This window comes from Hyperoodon ampullatus (genome assembly GCF_949752795.1).
Source record: "Hyperoodon ampullatus genome assembly, chromosome: 3".
Classification (NCBI taxonomy): domain Eukaryota; kingdom Metazoa; phylum Chordata; class Mammalia; order Artiodactyla; family Ziphiidae; genus Hyperoodon; species Hyperoodon ampullatus.
The window spans coordinates 4,122,121-4,141,805 of record NC_136916.1 but is presented as its reverse complement, the minus strand read 5'-3'; the positions used below and the strand labels follow the sequence as shown (position 1 = coordinate 4,141,805).

At 40.0% G+C, this 19,685-nt stretch overlaps 1 protein-coding gene across 5 annotated transcripts in view; it reads right to left on the bottom strand.

Annotated features, from left to right (window-relative positions):
* NSUN6 (NOP2/Sun RNA methyltransferase 6) overlaps positions 1-19,685 on the bottom strand; it is a gene marked incomplete at its 5' end in the record, with an annotated part of 67,564 nt that overhangs the window by 21,609 nt on the left and 26,270 nt on the right. For all 5 annotated transcript variants that reach the window (XM_079700826.1, XM_079700827.1, XM_079700828.1 and 2 more), the window contains 3 exons: positions 9,072-9,216; positions 14,857-14,976; positions 18,062-18,143. In XM_079700826.1, coding sequence (XP_079556952.1) covers positions 9,072-9,216; positions 14,857-14,976; positions 18,062-18,143 — 347 coding nt within the window. The remainder of the gene's footprint in view (positions 1-9,071; positions 9,217-14,856; positions 14,977-18,061; positions 18,144-19,685) is intronic.

Sequence of the window (19,685 nt, the reverse complement as noted above, 5' to 3'; positions counted from 1 at the left end):
TTGTGTCTAATGCAGGTTTAAACATGATAGACACAATGCATTGTGTAGCTACAGTCTTCTGGAAAAGTCAATCTTTTAGAAATTGTTTTTCAGACCCTCAAATTTTTTCTTTAAATTAAGGAAAAAAGAAGATGTGGTACATATATACAATGGACTATTACTCAGCCATTAAAAAGAAAGAAATAATGTCATTTGCAGCAACATGGATGGACCTGGATATTATCATACTAAGTGAGGTACATCAGACAGAGAAAGACAAATACATGATATCACTTATATGCGGAATCTTAAAAAAATGATACAAATGAAGTTATTTACAAAACAGAAACAGACTTACAGACTTTGAAAACAAACTTACTGTTACCAAAGGGGAAAGGTTGGGGGACGGATAAATTGGGAGTTTGGGATTGACATATACACACGACTATATTTAAAATAGATAACCAACAAGGTCCTACTGTATAGCACTGGGAACTCTGCTCAGTATTCTGTAATAACCTAAATGGGAAGAGAATTTGAAAAGAATAGATACATGTATATGTGTAACTGAATCACTCTGCTGTACACCTGAAACTAATACAACACTGTAAATCAACTATAGTCCAATATAAAATTAAAATTTTTAAATAAAAAAATTAGAGCAGAAATTAATGAAACAGAGTAAAGAAAAACAAGAATCAACAAAGCTGAAAATTGGTTCTTTGAAAAAAATCAACAACATTGACAAAACTTTAATTAGACTGACCAAGAGAGAAGACTCAAAATACTAAAATCAGTAATTAACGGGGGATATTGCTACTGATCTTACAGAAAGAAAAGTGATTATAAAGGAATACTATAAACTGTATAGATAAATGAAATGGACAAGTTACTAGAAAGATACAAACTATCAAAATTGATACAAGAAGAAAGAGAAAATCTGAATAAACCTATAGTAAGTAAAGAGACTGAATTAGTAACTTTTTTAAATCCCACAAAGAAAAACCCAGGCCCAGCTGACTTCACTGATGAATCCACCAAACTTTTAAATAATACCAAGTCTTCACAAATTCTTTCAGAAACATAAAAGAATAATTTCCAACTCAGTCTATGAGACCAGTCTTACTCTGAAACCAAAACCCGACAAAGATATCACAAGAATGAAAACCACAGACCAGTATCTCTTACAAATATGGAACAAATATACTCAATAAAATAAAAGCAAACGTAATCCACCAATAGATGAAAAACATTATACACTATGACCAAGTGGGATTTATCTCAGGAATGCAAGGTGGATTCCAAATCTGAAAATTAACTGAATAAAGGTCAAAAACCACATGATCATCTGAATAAGACAGAAGAAGCACTTGGCAAAATCCAACACCATTTCATGATATAAAATATCCAACAAACTAGAAACAGTCATGTAATTTCTCAACCTGATAAAGGCTATCTATGACAAACCTACAGTTCTAAGCCACTTGAAGAAAAACTAGTCAGGAACATCAGACATGGATGTTCTCTGTTACCACTTCTATTCAACACTGTACTAAGGTTCTAGCAAGGGCAATTAGGCAACAAAATGAAACAAAAGGCATCCGGGTTAGCAAAGAAGAAACTGACCTATCTCTATTTGCAAATGAAAATTTACTACAAAGCTACTGTAATTAAGGCAGTGTTATCAGCTTAAGGACAGAAATATCAATCAATGCAAGAGAACTGACAGTCCAGAAATGAACCCTTACATTGACAGTCAACTGATTTTCGAAAAGTGTACCAAGACAATTCAATGGATCAAAATAGTCTTTTCAACAAATCATACTGGGGCAACTGGATAGCTTCATGAAAAAGAATATGGATTCTTTTCTCACACCATATACAAAAATTAATTCAAAACGAATTCTACATCTATATGTAAGAGGTCATACTACAAAACTCTTAGAATCTGACACCAAAAGTACAAGCAATAAAAGATAAAATAGATAATATGGACATCCTTGAAAACCTTTGTGCTTCAAATGACATCATCAAGAAAGTAAATGGACAACTGACAAGATGGTATAAAATATGTGTAATTATATATCTAATAAGGGACTTATAGCTAGAATATATAAAGAACACTTACAACCTGATAATAAAAACACAACCCAATTAAAATATGGGCAAAGGATCTGAATGGACAAGTAGATGTAAAATGGTCAATAAACGCATGAAAAGATGATTAACATTATTAGCCCTCTGGGAAATCTGCTTCTAGTAAATAAAAATGAAAACCACAATGAGACCCCACTTCACACTTACCAAGATAGCAATAATCAAAAAGACAGATATTAAGTGCTGGTGAGGATATGGAGAAATATGAACCCTCAGTACATTGCTAGTGGAATGAAAAATGCTGCAAACTGCTTTGTAAAACAGTCTGACAATTCTGTTAAAGGTTAAACATAGGGTTACCATATGATCCAGCAATCCCAATTCCAGGTATACACTCAAGAGATAAAACACACAGAAACTTATATACAATGTTCATAGCAACATTATTCGTAACAGACAAAAAAGGGAAAGAACCCAAATGTCCACCAACTGATGAATGAATAAATAAAGTGTGGTATTATCCATACACTAGAACATTACTCATCTTTGAATATGAAGAAAAAAATATTTTTCTCCCATTTAACAAATGATATAGGTTGACATAATTTAAAATTACGAAAGAAAAAGTAATTTTTCAAAAACGTTAAATATGACAAACGTTTGCCTCAGCATCAAAAATAAACAAAAACTGCCAAGGAGTGATGTTTGGAATACTTACATTAGGTACTAGAAAACAACTTGTTTCCTTCTGAGGGACAAGACTGGATTCAGGCTGCCCCTTATAAGTAACTAAAACATTACAGGCGTGGATAACCTCTATTCCTAATAAATAATAGCCCAACTGAACATACAGCTCATTCTATTCTCTCTTTTTAGATTTTCTGTAGTATTGAAATCACCTCAGAATGCTATATAAGAATTTTAATCATATTAACTGCAATCTATAGAACTGGTGAAAATCACCTTGATGTAAATTTGCAGAATCATTACTACTTTAACGCTCTTGCATTTTCAAGTCAGTATTCCTTATCTTTCCTGTGTTCAGCTAACAATCCATTATGCACATAAAAATGTATGACTAAAAATAAAAATAATCTGGGACTTCCCTGGTGGTCCAGCAGTTAAGACTCCATGCTCCCAAGGCAGGGGGCCTGAGTTCGAACCCTGGTCAGGGAACTAGATCCCGCATGTCACAACTAAGATCCCGCATGCCTCAACCAAAGATCCTGCGTACCTCAACTAAAGACCCGGCGCAGCCAAATAAATAAATTTTTTTTTAATAAAAATAGTTTACAGCTGTGAAAGCAATTATACTTCCCAAAGATGGCTGCCACAATACCGTCCATTCCATACATTCTTACAATTTGACACTGACACTCATCACAGTGACACAAGAGGTGGGATGTAATATTCCTTCTCCTTTATTCTGGGCAACAGCAGAATCGATGCTAGTGACTTCTGGAATAGGTCATAAATGGGGACATGGCTGCTGCCTGGGGCTATTCCAACATTCGCCCTCGAAACCCACCCAACCAACACGCTGAGAGTATCCAGGACACGTGGAGACGTCCCAGCTGAGAGCCATTATCATCCTCCCAGTGTGTATGTGAAAGAGAGCACCTTCAAGATGACATCTCCCTCCACTACCACATGACCACAACTGCACGAGATACTGCAAGTAAGAACCATCTATCTGAGGGTCTGGTCAGCCCCCAGAATTGTGAAGAATAATACTGAAATGATTACTGTGGTTTTCATCACTAAGTGGTGGCATGATGTGGGATTACAGCAGAACATAACCAGAACAAATTGTGTAGGAAAACTACCACAAAGCATGATGCTAAAATACAGTTACTGGGTCACTCCTTGCACCTTATACTATGCACCTCATTTACCCACTCAGAGGCTTTCAAGTTCTTTTACTTATTTTAAAGGAGGAAGAAAAATTTTACTGATGAATAAAACAAAAAAATGGAAACAGTCACCATCTCCACTTTTAACAGTACGAAGCCTTTGGCAGACTGCTATTGGTTCTTCAATAACAATTATCCTCTTTTTCTATAGAAATGGTGTGAACTGGGCACATGGCAACACAGCTGAAGACTATGTTTTCCAGCCCCCTTTGCAGCTAAGTTGATCAAACGACTAAGTTGTGGCCAGCGGCATATGCACCCCACCTCCAGGTCTTGTGCATCTCCCAGTCCCTTTCCCTACCCCCTGGGAAAAAAACTGGAACAGCTGTCTGGGACCCAGAGATGAAGCTCCCAGCATTGGATGTCCACCTCTTTAACTTTTCAGTGAGACAAAAATAAACAAGAAAACCAAAAAACACTTCTATCTTTTCTAAGTCACTCTATTTTGGGTCTCTCTGGTACAGCCCCCTAGCCTACACACTGATATAAACTCCTGCAAATCCCTGGCTAACACTTTAGGGCTGACAAGCCACTGACCATGACACACTGTTGTCACGTAATTAGGCAATTCAATCCGACCTGCTCCCACTCTTCTTCAGGATAGTCCCTGTTTTTCTGGCAAGTATTCCATGTGCTTCATTTGTTTTGGCTTCTTAATCATGTGTGACTTACTACATATTAGGCAGAAGTTACAAAATAATTTCTTAAAGGTATGTGGATTTTCACATTACTACTGATGTAGCAGGCATTTTAAAAGTCATCATGAATCCTGGAAAACAATAAATACATGTGTATGTATAACTAAATCACTTTGCTGTAGACCTGAAACTAACACAACATTGTAAATCAAATATACTCCAATATAAAAGAAAATTTAAAAATCAGTAAATTAATTTTTAAAAAAGTCATCATGAATCAAATAGCATTTTTAATCAATGAACATTCTAGAGAAACTAATGCCAATTACTTCATTAAAATATGCAAGTTTCTCGAATACTTTATGAAACCAAATCGAAATAGAGACAAAGAGAGAGAAATAGAGCAATTTAACTACTGCATTATTTTATTCCAAAACAAGATATGCGGCAGTTTTTCCCTTCCGGCTCTATATCCCCAATTCCTCAAGAAAAATGAAAAATGAAGAATCATAAAACTGAAAGGCTTGTCTCAAATCTCAGCTTTCTGAGCTGTAATATGAAACTAAAACAAAGAGGTTAACACTTAAAAGAAGTGGAAAAAGAAGAACAAACAAAACCTAAAGTCAGCATTAGGAAGGAAATAATAAAAATCAGAGGGGAAATAAATAAAATAGAGATTAAAAACAATAGAAAAGGGCTTCCCTGGTGGTGCAGTGGTTGAGAGTCCACCTGCTGATGCAGGGGACACGGGTTCGTGCCCGGGTACGGGAAGATCCCACATGCCGCAGAGCGGCCCTGGGCCTGTGAGCCATGGCCGCTAAGCCTGCGTGTCCGGAGCCTGTGCTCCACAACGGGAGAGGCCACAACAGTGAGAGGCCCGCATGCCGCAAAAAAAAAAAAAAAAAAAAAAAAAAAAAAACAATAGAAAAAAATCAATAAAACCAAGAGCTGGTTCTTTGAAAGGGTAATAAACAAGATTGACAAACCTCTGGCCAGGCTCACCAAGAAGAAAACAGAGAGAACGCAAATAAACTAAATAAGAAATGAAAAAGGAGACATAACAACCGACACTACAGAAATACAAAAAAAATAAGGGAATACTATGAACAATTATATGCCAACAAATTCAACAACCTAGAAGAAATGGACAACTTTCTAGAAACATACAGTCCACCAAAACTGAATCAAGAAATAGATAATTCGAACAGACTGATCACTAGAAGTGAAATATCAACTGAATCTGTAATTTTAAAACTGCCTACAAACAAAAGTCCAGGACCAGATGGCTTCATAGGTGAATTCTACCAAACATACAAAGAAGAACTCTTACCAATCCTTCTCCAACTCTCCCAAAAAACTGCAGAGGAGGGAACACTCCCAAAGACATTCTATGAAGCCACCATCACCCTGATATGAAAACCACTAAAAAAGAAAATTACAGGCCGATATCTTTGATGAATATAGATGCAAAAATTCTCAACAAAATATTAGCAAACAGAATCCAACAACATATAAAAAAAATCATACACCACGACCAAGTGGGATTCATCCCAAGTTCACAAGGATGGTCCAACATACGCAAATCAATGTGATATACCACATCAACAACAGAAAAAACAAAAACCACATGATCATTTCAATACATGCAGAAAAAGCATCTAACAAAATTCAACATGCATTCATGATAAAAACTCTTACCGAAGTGGGTACAGAGGGAACATATCTCAACATAATAAAAGCTATTTATGACAAACCCACAGCCAATATAATACTCAACAGTGAAAAGCTGACAGCCTTCCCACTAAAATCTGGAACAAGACAAGGATGCCCACTCTCACCACTTCTGTTCAACATAGTACTGGAAGTCTTAACGACAGCAATCAGACAAGAAAAAGAAATAAAAGGTATCCAAATTGGAACGGAAGAGATAAAACTGTCATTATATGCAAATGACATGATTCTATATAGAGAAAACCCTAAAAACGCCACACAAAAACTACTAGAACTGATAAACAAATTCAGCAAGTTAGCAGGATAAAAGATTAACATACAGAAATCAGTTGTATTTCTTTACACTAACAACGAAATAGCAGAAAGGGAATGTTAAAAAAAAAAAAAAAAAAAAAAAAAAAAAAACTACCTTTCAAAATCACACCCCCAAAAATAAAATACTAAATAAACCTGACCAAGGAGATGAAAGACTTATACACTGAGAACTATAAAACATTAAAAAAGGAAACTGAAGATGATTCAAAGAAATGGAAAGATATCCCATGTTCTTGGATGAGATTTAATATTGTTAAAATGGCCATACTGGGCTTCCCTGGTGGCGCAGTGGTTGACAGTCCGCCTGCCGATGCAGGGGACACGGGTTCGTGCCCCGGTCCGGGAAGATCCCACATGCCGCAGAGCAGCTGGGCCCTTGAGCCATGGCTGCTGAGCCTGCGCGTCCGGCCTGTGCTCCACAACAGGACAGGCCACAAGAGTGAGATGCCCGTGTACCGCAAGAAAAAAAAAACGGCCATACTACCCAAAGCAATCTACAGATTTAATGCAATCCCTATCAAACTACTCATGACATTTTTCACAGAACTAGAACAAATAATCCTAAAATTCACATGGAACCATCAAAGACCCAGAATTGCCAAAGAAATCCCGAAGAAAAAGAACAAAGCAGAAGGCATAACCCTCCCAGACTTCAGACAATACTACAAAGCTACAGTAATCAAAACAGCATGGTATTGGCACAAAAGACATATGGATCAATGCAACAGAACAGAGAGCCCAGAAATAAACCCACACAACTACGGTCAATCACACAGCTTTGACACATGAGGCAAGAATATACAATGGAAAAAAGACAGTCTCTTCAGCAAGTGGTGCTGGGAAAGTCAGACAGCCACATGTAAATCAATGAAGTTAGAACACTCCCTCACATCATATGCAAAAAATAAACTCAAAATGGCTTAAAGACTTAAACATAAGACATGATACCATAAAACGCCTAGAAAAGATCATAGGCAAAACATTCTCTGACATAAATCGTACCAATGTTTTCTTTGGTCAGTCTCCCAAGGTGACAGAAATAAAAATAAACAAATGGGACCTAATCAAACTTACAAGCTTTTGCACAGCAAAGGAAACAATCAACAAAACGAAAAGACAACCTATGGAATGGGAGAAAATATTTGCAAATGATGCAACCAACAAGGGTTTAATTTCCAAAATATACGAACAGCTCAAACAACTCAACAACAAAAAGAAAACAAACAACCCAATCGAAAAATGGGCAGAAGACCTAAATACACATTTCTCCAAAGAGGAAATACAAATGGACAGTAGGCACATGAAAAGATGTTCAACACTGCTAAACTATTAGAGAAATGCAAATCAAAACTACAATGAGGCACCACCTCACACCGGTCAGAATGGCCATCATTAAAACCTCTACAAATAACAAATGCTGGAGAGGATATGGAGAAAAGGGAACCCTCCTACATAGCTGGCGGAAATGTAAATTGGTACAGCCACTGTGGAGAACAGTATGGAGATTCCTCAGAAACCTAAAAATAAAGCCACCATATGATCCAGCAATCCCACCCCTGGGCATATATTCAGAGAAAACTCTAATCCAAAGAGATACACACACTCCTATGTTCCTAGCAGCACTATTCACAATAGCCAACACATGGAAACAACCTAAATGTCCACTGACAGAGGAATAGATAAAGAAGATGTGGTACATATATACAATGGAATACTATTCAGCCATAGAAAAAGAATGAAACAATGCCATTTGCAGCAACATGGATGCAACTAGAGATTATCATACTAAGTGAAATAAGTCAGAAAGCAAATACCATATAATATCACTTAAATGTGGAATCTAAAATATGACACAAACGAACCTATCTACAAAACAGACTCATGGACACAGAGAACAGGCTTGTGGTTGCAAAGGGGAGGGGCTGGAGGAGGGATGGAGTGGGAGATTGGGGTTAGTAGATGTAAGCTTTTATATATAGAATGGATAAACAACAAGATCCTACTGTATAGCACAAAGAACTATATTCAGTATCCTGTGGTAAACCATAATGGAAAAGAATATTAAAAAAATGTATATATATGTATAATTGAATCACTTTGTTATACAGCAGAAATTTAAAAAGCACTGTAAATCAACTATACTTCAATAAAAAAATAAAATAAAACAAATAGGTTAAGAACAAAGAGTTTGACCAAGTCTTGGAGGTTTGATTCAGTATTAAAAACCTGATATTCAAAGATGAGATGAAAAGCAAAAAGACATCTATTATGGCAAAATACCTTAGATCCATGCCAAGGCCCTATGGATATTTAGGGGCTAGAACATAGGTAGCAAAATCTGACAAGCTGTTTGTAAATGCCAATTATAAAAGCCTTTAAAAGATAAAATTTAACTCACCATCTGTGTCCTTAACCATATCAAGTTTAAGGGCCTTTGTTCCATCGAAGCAAAATGTCCTGATGGAATTTAGCCCTAACAATAATGCATTCTGCTTTATTTTTTCTACTTTGTTGGATATTTTATCCAGTGCTATCACTTCTCCCTAAAAAAACAAAACAAACACATAAAAAAGTGAAAATCCAAAGCAGTCATGAAAGTTATTAATAATGAGAAAGACGGACAATTATAGTCTTCCCCACTTTCCTCCTATCCCCAGTTTTAAAGCTGAAGTCATCATCCAAATGAATATCAAATTTACATCCAATACTTAAGTCTTACCTTTTAAAGAACACAATCTTGCCAGATAATTTTCTTATAATGCCCATCTACTTTTAATCCAAAAAACTCAAAAGCAAAAGCAGTGTTTGCAATCTTCTAAAGAAACTTTAAAATACCCATTTGAGAGAAATATTAAAAAATCGCCAATTTGATGTGCCTTGCTCACCTCTGTAAGAGCATGAACTAACGTTCTGAGACATTTGCCTTCTGGTCCTCTGAGATACAGATGAATGTTACTTGTAAAATCAATCCTCATCCCAATACTTTCTGAGATACATACATATAACAAAATTCATGTGAATTCTGACAACTATATCACAGCAAAATGTTCTGCACTGGTCAGTAGTTCAAAAATAATTTTACATGGGAACACTTCGATTAAGTCAAAGTCAATAAAGACAAGAGGCTACAGTTTTGTGAATGAGTTGTGATAGTCACATGGTATTTTAAAACATACTATGAAATGTTCTGCAGAGATGGTGATGTAAACGTTTCAATGTATTTTTTTTTGCTTTTGTTCCTCCTTGTTGTGGCATACACATTGACTGCACAGACTACAATACTGAAGATCTGCTGATTATGTTCTTGAACGTGACACCAGGTTTAGCGGCCGGCATATTTCCAGTTAATACGTCGACGGACAGGGAAACCATTTCGAGTGAGTTGAACTGGAAAAGTAGGCAAAAACCACCAGAATAAGGTTCCACTGTAACTACAGTGAAGGAGAAACTGCACTGGCTGAAGGCTGCTCTTACAAAAGTAGAAGACTGGAAGCCTCACTTATACAAAATTCTGCTTAACTACCAAAAAAAAAAAAAAAAAATCAACAACAATGACAAATTGAAAGTATTAACAAAATCTGGGATTCAATTCTGGCTCAAATATTTCTGTTCAGGTTCCTGGGTGCTGGCCCACTGGGAGATTCCCTAAATGGCCCCAATTCTTCAAGTCTCCATGTATCCCCACCCTCTGCTGTGGACCTTGCAACACCCGGCTGGTCCGAGTCAGGCTCGGCCACCTGGTTTGCACTGGCTGATGGGATGACAGTAGGAGTGATGCAAGGAGAGATGCAGAACGCTGGCCTTGCTCTGCTTTGTCCTCTGCCACTGCTGACCCTCAGCTACTGCGCTCTGCTGTGCTAGTGCCCTAGCCCCACAGGAGGGCAAGAGATGCAGGGACCAGAGGCAAGACATTCCAGTGGCCTCAGCTGAGCCAACCTGAGCCTCACCCAAGTGAGTGAGCCCACCCAAGGTCATGAGAAACTCCGGCCAACCCACAGCTGACCAGGTGCCAGAGTCAGGCTGGGGACCATCGACTGAATCCCAGACTCTGGAGGTGATGCAGTGCCACCGAAGCTGTGTGGTTGTTTTCACACAGCGTTATAAAACCAGCAGAGAATGCACACACCTCTAATATCCAGCCTCTCTTTGGAAAGACTTCTTACTGGAGAGCAGAAAATACCTCTGAGTAAATATACTTTTAAGCAAACACAATAAATATCATACCGTAAGTGAGGGGGATAATTATCACTTCCTCAAAGCATATAATCTTTACATTTGAGCTTTCAGGAAAACTGAAAAATGATTTACATTAAATACCACAACTCCATAAAATGAACCCTTCTGTTTTGTGTTCATTTTACACACTGGTGGTATTTAATGCACTTTTTCCCTAAAGAGTTTTTGTTTGTTTTTTTACTGTTACCACCTTAAATTCTTTTTCAACAAAGAGTAGTGTAAGTTAATAGGCAAGTGTATCTCCTCTAATGAACCATGGGTATCAATTCCACGATATTTAAACGACAAATACCTTTTTCTATTGGAGATCTTTCTTAGATTGAAGGCTGCTCATTGAGGTTATACTAGTGCTACTGCAAGTGCCTATGTATATGTGAAGAGCATATAGACAGTGTATGGATTTTACACACATATACACACACACACATTTATAGTGCAGAGATGACAGGTTTAGGCCTTCAGCGTATTTACTGAAAATATAAAATTCTATATTTATATATTTTTATCCCCATTTGTGACATTGTGAATGTTTCAGAAATTAGTGTCAAATATGAATGTGTAAGAAATGACAATTTTCATCAGAAGTCTTCGGACAATTAAAGTTATCTGCACTCACTAATGAAAGGGAAAAGTTACAATTTCATCCTTGACACAGTACAATTTCCAACTATTTTCTTTGCAAGATTGCTTGTAAATCCCTTGACACTCCTAAGCATCATCAAATATAGATCAAAAATGTATCACCTGATAAAGTCCAACATCTGGCACTTGCGAGAGTGGGAAATACTGTATCTTTTATCAGGCAAATTAGCTGGAGCAGAAAGGCTTTTGCTAAATCAGCCTCAAGGAGGTTTCCATGCCAGAAAGTCGTACCTCAGTAGGTGATTTTTTCATATCTATAAATTAGTACTAGGAAGAAAACCGCTGAGTTTGCTAGGCACATAAGCATTTTTACTGCTGTATCAATCTGAGCTAAATTAGAAGAGTGACAGCGGACACACGGCCCCCACTCTTCTCGTGTCCTTGCTGTGCTCTTCACCCGGCTGAGGTTCTACGGCACGTTACACACACTCCCTTACATACATCCTCAACTCACGTGCGTCTGTTTCTCGCACATCCGAGGGACAAAAGCTCAGCTGTGATTAAACCCAGGTCTTCACCAACTTCCGGTCTATCCCCCCGACACAGCCAAAGAGCACATCACTAGCCCACCTCATCTTACTCTAAATCCAGGACCGCTGTACTCATGGGGCCCTGGCGCAAAATTGAATTCTCATGACGCATCCGTAGGCCATTCTCACTCCTTATCCTAGATCGACACTTCCCGTCTTCTCAACCCCTGACCCCCTGCCTTGGCCTTGCCCTTCCCCTTCCCATCTGAAGACCCTGCTTCCTTTTCAGAGAAAACTGGAACAACCAGAAGCCAACTCCCAGTCTCCCACCACGTATACCAGTCCACCAACACCTCTGCCCATATCCTCGGCCTTACCTCCTACTTCCACAGATAAACCGTCTCAGGCCACCATCTAAAGCCACTGTGCATCGAATCCTGTCCCATTTCACCTACCCCAAGATCCTGTTCCAGCCATTTTCCCGTTCCCGCGGGGGTAACCAGTTTCCCCTTCTAATCGCTCTTCTCCATCAGCATGCACTGCTATTTCCCTCATCTTAAAAAAAGGACTCCCTGAGTCCACCCTCCGAGCGCTGCCCCATTGCTCTGCCCTCGGTACAAACGTGCCCTGCCCCCGCAAAGGAGCGGTCCTGATTCACTTTCTTCGCTTCCTCTCATTTTCTATCCAAGCAGGCGTTTCCACTCACCGCCATCAACCACGAGGCGCTGAGTCCACGGGGAGGGGGTTCTCGGGCCCCACCTCACTGGCCCCACCAGGACGTTTCACCCAGCTGCTCGCTCCGTCCCCTTTCGACCCCTTGCTGGTGCGGCGCCCAGGGCATCACGGGCCTCTGGCGGTCCTGCCGCATCGGTGGCCGTTCCTCCCGGTTCCCCGAGCGTCGGCCGCCCGCATCAGCCTCACGGCCTCGGATGTTTTATCCATGTGTTGACGACTTCCAGACATCCGTTTCCAAGCCCGACCTCTCTCCTGCACCCTGGACTCCACTATCCCATTCTCTGCTCCACGCCACCTCCTGGCTGTCTAATGGGACCGCACTGTAGTACAACCAGAACTAAATGGCTGATCTCTCCCTGCAAAAGGTGCCCCTCCCGTAGGCCTCCCGACCCGGCTGCTCCATCCTTCCAGGTCCTCTGGCCAAACACCTAAGGAGTCACGCTGCGCTGGCCTCTCATTTTCACAACCCACGTCCAATCCACCAACAACTCCTAACAGCCCCAGCTTCGAAACACACCCAGAATCCAACCGACTTCTCACCACCTCCATGACGCCCCTGAACTGCCGTCTCCTAAGCGGTCTCTCTGCTTCCGCCGCTGCCCCCCCGCAGCCTGTCTGCAACGCCGCGGCCAAGGTAAGGAGCACGCAAGCTTACGTCGCTCTTTGCCCCAAACCTCCAAGGACGTCCCATGGCTGGAGCGGACGTGAAGTCCCGGGAGAGCCTGCGAAGCTGCTCCGCCCATGCCTCGGCGCCCCCTCTCTGATCTCTTCCCGCCCCCAACCCGGCTCCTCACTTAGTCTACACCGCAAAACTACCACGGTCCCCCCACCCCCGACCCCGGTTTCCCCAGCAAGTCGGGCAGCGTCCGGCCTGAGCGTTCGCACTTACGTCTCCTCTCGCTGGTACATTCTTCCCACCTGTAAGTCTTCCCTAAATGCCACCTTCCCAGTGGGCTTCTCCCTCGCCACCCACTTCAAACTGCAAACTCACTCTCCCTTCCCCAGTATTCCCAATCCCATACCCCTCCCACAGCTATATATGCCTTATCTTTTAATCACTCATTTGTTTCTCATCTGTGTCCTTTTACTGGAATATAAGCTCCACGATGAAGGAAACTGTGGTCACTGTGGTTTATTGCTGTACGCCAGTACTTGGCACACAGTAAGAATAAATCAATATTTTTAAAATCAGTCCATCAATTAAAATCTGACTCTAGATCAAGAAAGATACTGTAGGTGAAGCTACTAGCATGTGCAAATATTTTAGGAACCATTTGGTTTTACAGAATTTGAAACAAACCGGAAAGATAGCATCAACTGGCCGTATCCTTCTCAAGCTGAAGAATCTCAGTTGAAGCACAGAGTGGTTACAAGGCCACACAACTTTGAACACAGATAAAACTAGCACACGATGCAAGAAAACACATCGGCAAATATGCATACCTAGGAAAAAGCAGTAATATTTGAGCTAAAGTTATCCAAGGACAGACTTTTCTTTTGTGACAATGAAGCAGGCTTTACTAATTAAGCCAAATCATGGTTTTTATGAACCCCAAGGCAAGAACACAGACACATATAGATGTTCAGTATGTGTGCATGTATTCAGCTGGCCAAAAACATCTTACGGAGAAACCCGAACCAACATTTTGGCCAACCCAATATATTTATTATCATCTTTATATCTGCACATATATCAACAATATATATTTGCACACTTTAATAATGGACTGCCAAATTAACTTTCAGTGGTAGAATTTATTTGAATAGTTTAAAAAGTGTCAAGTCCTGTAATTAAGAACGTGAAAAGATCTCTTAAATGTTTCATTTAGATTTAATCATTTGAGGGAAAAATTCTATTCCATAAATGTATTAGGCAAATCTGGGATTCAAGAAGGTCTTGAGATAGTCTTCACAAATGACAATGGTCTACTGAACTTAATATGTGATGAATGACATCACTGAGCGACCTTCTCTTTGGCTGAATAGAAATCGACTAGATTATGAATGTCTGTATAATGTTCCGTAAGTCACACATACTTCCACCTCCATCACTGAGACATGCAGTGTATCAAGAGCAGCTCTGCGCGAAGACGGCCTCACCTGATCATGCATCAGCGCTGCAATGTGTGTTGTTTTGCCTCCAGGGGCCGCACACAAATCTAGAATCTTCTCTCCAGGCTGAGGATCCAGAACATGACTTACTACAGCAGATGGCAAATTCTATAAGGAAAAAAAATTAATTTGTTTTCAGTGACTCGAGATCATTTTAAATTTCAGAATCAGAGGACGTAAAGAAATCTTTGGAGGTAACCCAGTACAGCATCCTCGGCCAAGAGTATGTTTTCTGTAGACATACCAGTGTCAGGACAGTCAATTTCCCAGGGTGTCTTACGATCTCACGGGACAGCCACACACATGCATGACACATTAAAAACTGAACTCTAATATAAAGACACTAAAACACATATGTGGCCACTGAAGATTCAGTGATTTTCCATCGAGAGATGATAGTGATGCTTCACCCCTAACAAAGATAATGTTAATGTAATGGCCAAAGATGACAGAAATTTCCAATCCAACATAATACGTTAAGAACCTTCTGGTATGCAATCAGTTGAAAGCATGAAAGAGTCCCAGTGAAGAGGCTTCATTAAATATTTAAATGATGACAAAGCTTCCCTAAAACAATTTCATCTACTACCTTTCTCTACAGTATTTCTCAATCCTGGCTGCACGACAGAATCACCTGGTGAGTTCTGTCTTTTGTTGTTTTTAATGTGCAGTCATCTAGAATAGTTAAATCAGAATTTCTGGCAATAGGGCCAGGCATCAGTGTTTTTAAGATCTCCCCAGGTGCTTCTAACATGCAGCTAGCTGTGCACCCTTGCTACGCTACAGCCATTGTCAACCTTAGCTGCAAACCAGAACCACCTGGGAGAGCTTTTCACCATCCTGACCCAGGCCCCACCCCAGCCAGACCAACTAAAGCCCATTCAGGTGGTAGAGTCCAAGCAGCAGCATGTATTTAAAGCTCTCAGATTATCCAACCTCATTTGGCTTTTAAATCAATTATTTCCAAGAAACCAGGCAATGAAAAGATCAACTTTTGAGCACCATTTTTGATTCCAGATAACCTAGAATGCAACTAGAATATAACTGAAAACAGCTGTTGTAAATATTTAAGTGTTAAACCTTTCACTGTCAATCATTTCAATCGTGAAAGACATCAAAGGCGTTTCTGTAATTCTGTGGATTGTGGTCAGGCAAATCAAAAGTTTCCTTTGTGGTTTTGAAAAACCAAATAATATTGCACATTCGTAATTTTAATGGTTGTGTGCAACACTCCAATTAACTTTATAAAGTACATCCTTGTGTAACTTCAACTGCTAACATGAGAAATAATCAATTATCACCAGCCCTTCACCACCTCCTCTCCTCAACAAGGAACCCACAATGTGAAGCTTCCACATTAGCTGTTGCAAACAAGTAACAGTACAGATTTGGGGATAATGGTTTCCAGAAAAAGGCAAGGCAAGAGGCATCAAAAAAAAAAACCCTACAAATTTCACCAGGGATTTTCCCAAGTATATAATTCTACCTATCTGTAAAGTACCTTCAATAATCACAGAATGGACAAAGTACTAGTTGCCTAACTCTGGGGCTTACAAGGTATACAGCCAATCACCCCATGAACTACCTCATCTTCACCAGTTAAGAGGTTGCTGAACATCATTCAAGAAATGGTATCAATGTTCTTCAGTTACAGCCGGTGCAGGCTTGTGATAATATATTCAAAGAGCCCAGCACAACACCACACTTTTTAAAAGGCTGGCAGGACTGCCCTAGTGGCGCAGTGGTTAAGAACCTGCCTGCCAATGCAGGGGACACAGGTTCAAGCCCTGGTCCGGGAAAATCCCACATGCCACGGAGCAACTAAGCCCGTGCACCACAACTACTGAGCCTGCGCTCTAGGGCCCGTGCTCCTCAACAAGAGAAGCCACCGCAGTGAGAAGCCCGCGCACCACAACGAACAGTAGCCCCCCCGCTCGCTGCAACTAGAGAAAGCCCGCACACAGCAAGGAAGACCCGACACAGCCAAAGATAAATAATAAATAAAATAAATTAATTAAAAAAAAAAAAGAAGAGCAGTCTTGGGAACTGTTTCTCTAAAAAAAAAAATTTTTTTTAATTAAAATAAAATAAAAAATAGAAAGAAATAAAAAAGGCTGGCAGAGACTACTGAAGAAGATTCTACGTAACCGTGTATGACTTTATATTAGGTTACGCATCCTAACGGTTTACATTATCACTAATGTAGAATCAGATGACAAACATAAATCTGTTTTTCTATTTGTTCACCCCAGAATTAATCTCTGGATTTATAAAATGACTTTTGGTTACATACTAAGCAGAGTAGAAAGCAAATGTCATCTACGCTTAAGTTAGGGTACAGATGCTACTACCTACCAATTGTGTGACCTTATTCAAGAACCTGACCAGATCCGGTCTTCAGTATCTTCATGTTACATTGGTAATAATAATAAAATAATAAAAATGCCACCTAACAAGCAGACTGTAACAAATCACATGAGCTAATGTACATGAAAGTACATCATAAACTGGACAAGGGAAAACAAATTACTTGTTATATCACAGCAATTGATAACCATCTGACCAAAATCTGCTAGTAGTAAACCATTTGAATCTCACGCAGAGTTACACATGGAACACTTACATGTATAGCAAATGCATGCTTTATTTAGGGATTAATAGTGGAAATGGAAAGCAATCATTACAATAAGCTACACTAAGTAGCTTTTTTTTTTAACAGCAGTTACAGACATTTATTTTATAATAAGAAAGGTACAACCATATTTATTAAACTTGAGGGTAGGAAAGCACATTCAGGAAGAAGCTCTCAAACTAAAGCTCAGAACTGGTGCCCGAAAGAAGTGACACAGACACCACCGTCCCACAATGCGGAGTCTTGCCTTTCCTCAGGGTGAGCGGGAGTCGCGGCAGCGCCCCTGCGCACGCCTTCTCACCCTACCTACTGTGCTTATTAACCTACAATAAGCACCGCTGGGCAAAGGAAGGGAGAAAAGGTAGTTCATCACTTGAGAAAAGGACAAAGTGCTTACTAAGCTTCTCCTTACTACTTAACCAAAGGTAGATCAGAAAACATACAAATACACTGCAAAAAAAAAAAGTTAATAGAAGCGAAAAAACAAACCCTTAGATTTCAAAATAATTCACTGAAGTATATTTCAATGTCACTAAGTATTTTGCTTTTACAAATACTTACTTGTAAAAATAAGTAGCTAGGCAGTACGTTGTCAAATGAGGGGCTCAGATACACTGGGTCTGTCATTCTTACGCCTACGCCTCTGAAAAACAGGAAATCTAACATTACTCAGTATAAATTAGACAATCTACACAATCTCCACTTCTAAGAATATATGCAAGTAACATGTCAAATATAAGATGTTCTGCCTTTTTAAAACCTTTTTTACTCAACACCAAAATACTTAAAAGTATTCCTGTGAAGTGTTTCTGGATTTTTACCCACAGTAGAGTAGGCCACTGGGAGCACTAAAAAGGGTAAAGTTACATAAAATTTTCATTTAAGCACCACTGCATTCCTTTAGAGATCTGCACAGACTAAAAAGTGAAGACCATCTGAGTCTTTATTCACTGATGCATTCTCATCCTTCTGGTAACAGATTTATGACCACTGTTATGAGCCTTCCAATTCAACAAACATTTTGTGATCCCTTCAGTTTGCCAGGCACTATGCTCGGTACTTGTATGAAAAATAAAAACATATGTTAAGAATCATGCTGGTGATAAGCCATGACAAACGTGCCACACTGCTTCCCTCTCATCTCGTTAGAGAGTAACTGCCCAGTACTGACACCATCCACAGGATGACCTTTGCCACCTCTGTCCCCAACTGTGAGTGGCAGTGGACCTGATCAGAGCAGGAAGGGCCAGGGCCCAGGATGGCCTGGTGGACGGGGATCCACTAAGACAAACATCGCAGTCAGAGAGGCTGTCAGAGGGGACAGAAGGTACACAAGCACACTGTTAGAGAAAAGCCAAGCGTGGCCAGCTGCACAGGTCACACGAGAGAGAGCGAGACAACGGGAAAATCAACGTGCGGTTCCAGGGATTAAAGGGGCACGGAAAGAAGAACGGGGCCCGCAGACACAGCATGTAGATAAGTTCAGAGTTCATGAACTGACCGTGGCAAAGAAGCACCTACACAGACATGTGTACCCTACGTGATGTAGATGGGCTGATTTTACTCAACACTCTGACACCACATGTGTGGGCTTCTCTCTCACCCACCAACTCTCCACCTCTCTGGACACCAGGTGGGTGTCCTACAGTTCACTTAACTTGTGACAGACTGCCTGGGGTCATCGTCAGAATCCACAGGTTCAGCCCAACAAGACTGGGCCCGCTCCAGGTGCCAGCTGCACCTCCCAGGCTGCGACCTGGCCTTGTGACTGACTGGCTATGAATTTGGAGGCTCCTAGACTCCCTCCCCAGCTTCGACAATTCACCAGGATGACTCACAGAACTCAGGAAAACAATTTACCTGTCTGCCTACCAACCGGAAGCTTTTGGCACATGAAGGTAAATAAAAGGAAAGGCTATTAAATACAGGAAACAGTTGCATGTAGTAACACTAATATATTTAAAAATAAGTCAACAGTAAACCACTGAAAAAAAAATATATATATATATATACACACCCAAGATGGGCATCTTTTGTATTAAGAAAGGAAGCATTGTAAAATAATTCTGAATTTGTGTTGGTTGTAGATTGAGTGTACTGCTGAAGAATATTGGGTTCTTGTTTTCTGTTTTGTTTTTTTGTGTGCGCATGCGTGTGTGTGTGTTTGGGTATTTTTTTCTTTAAC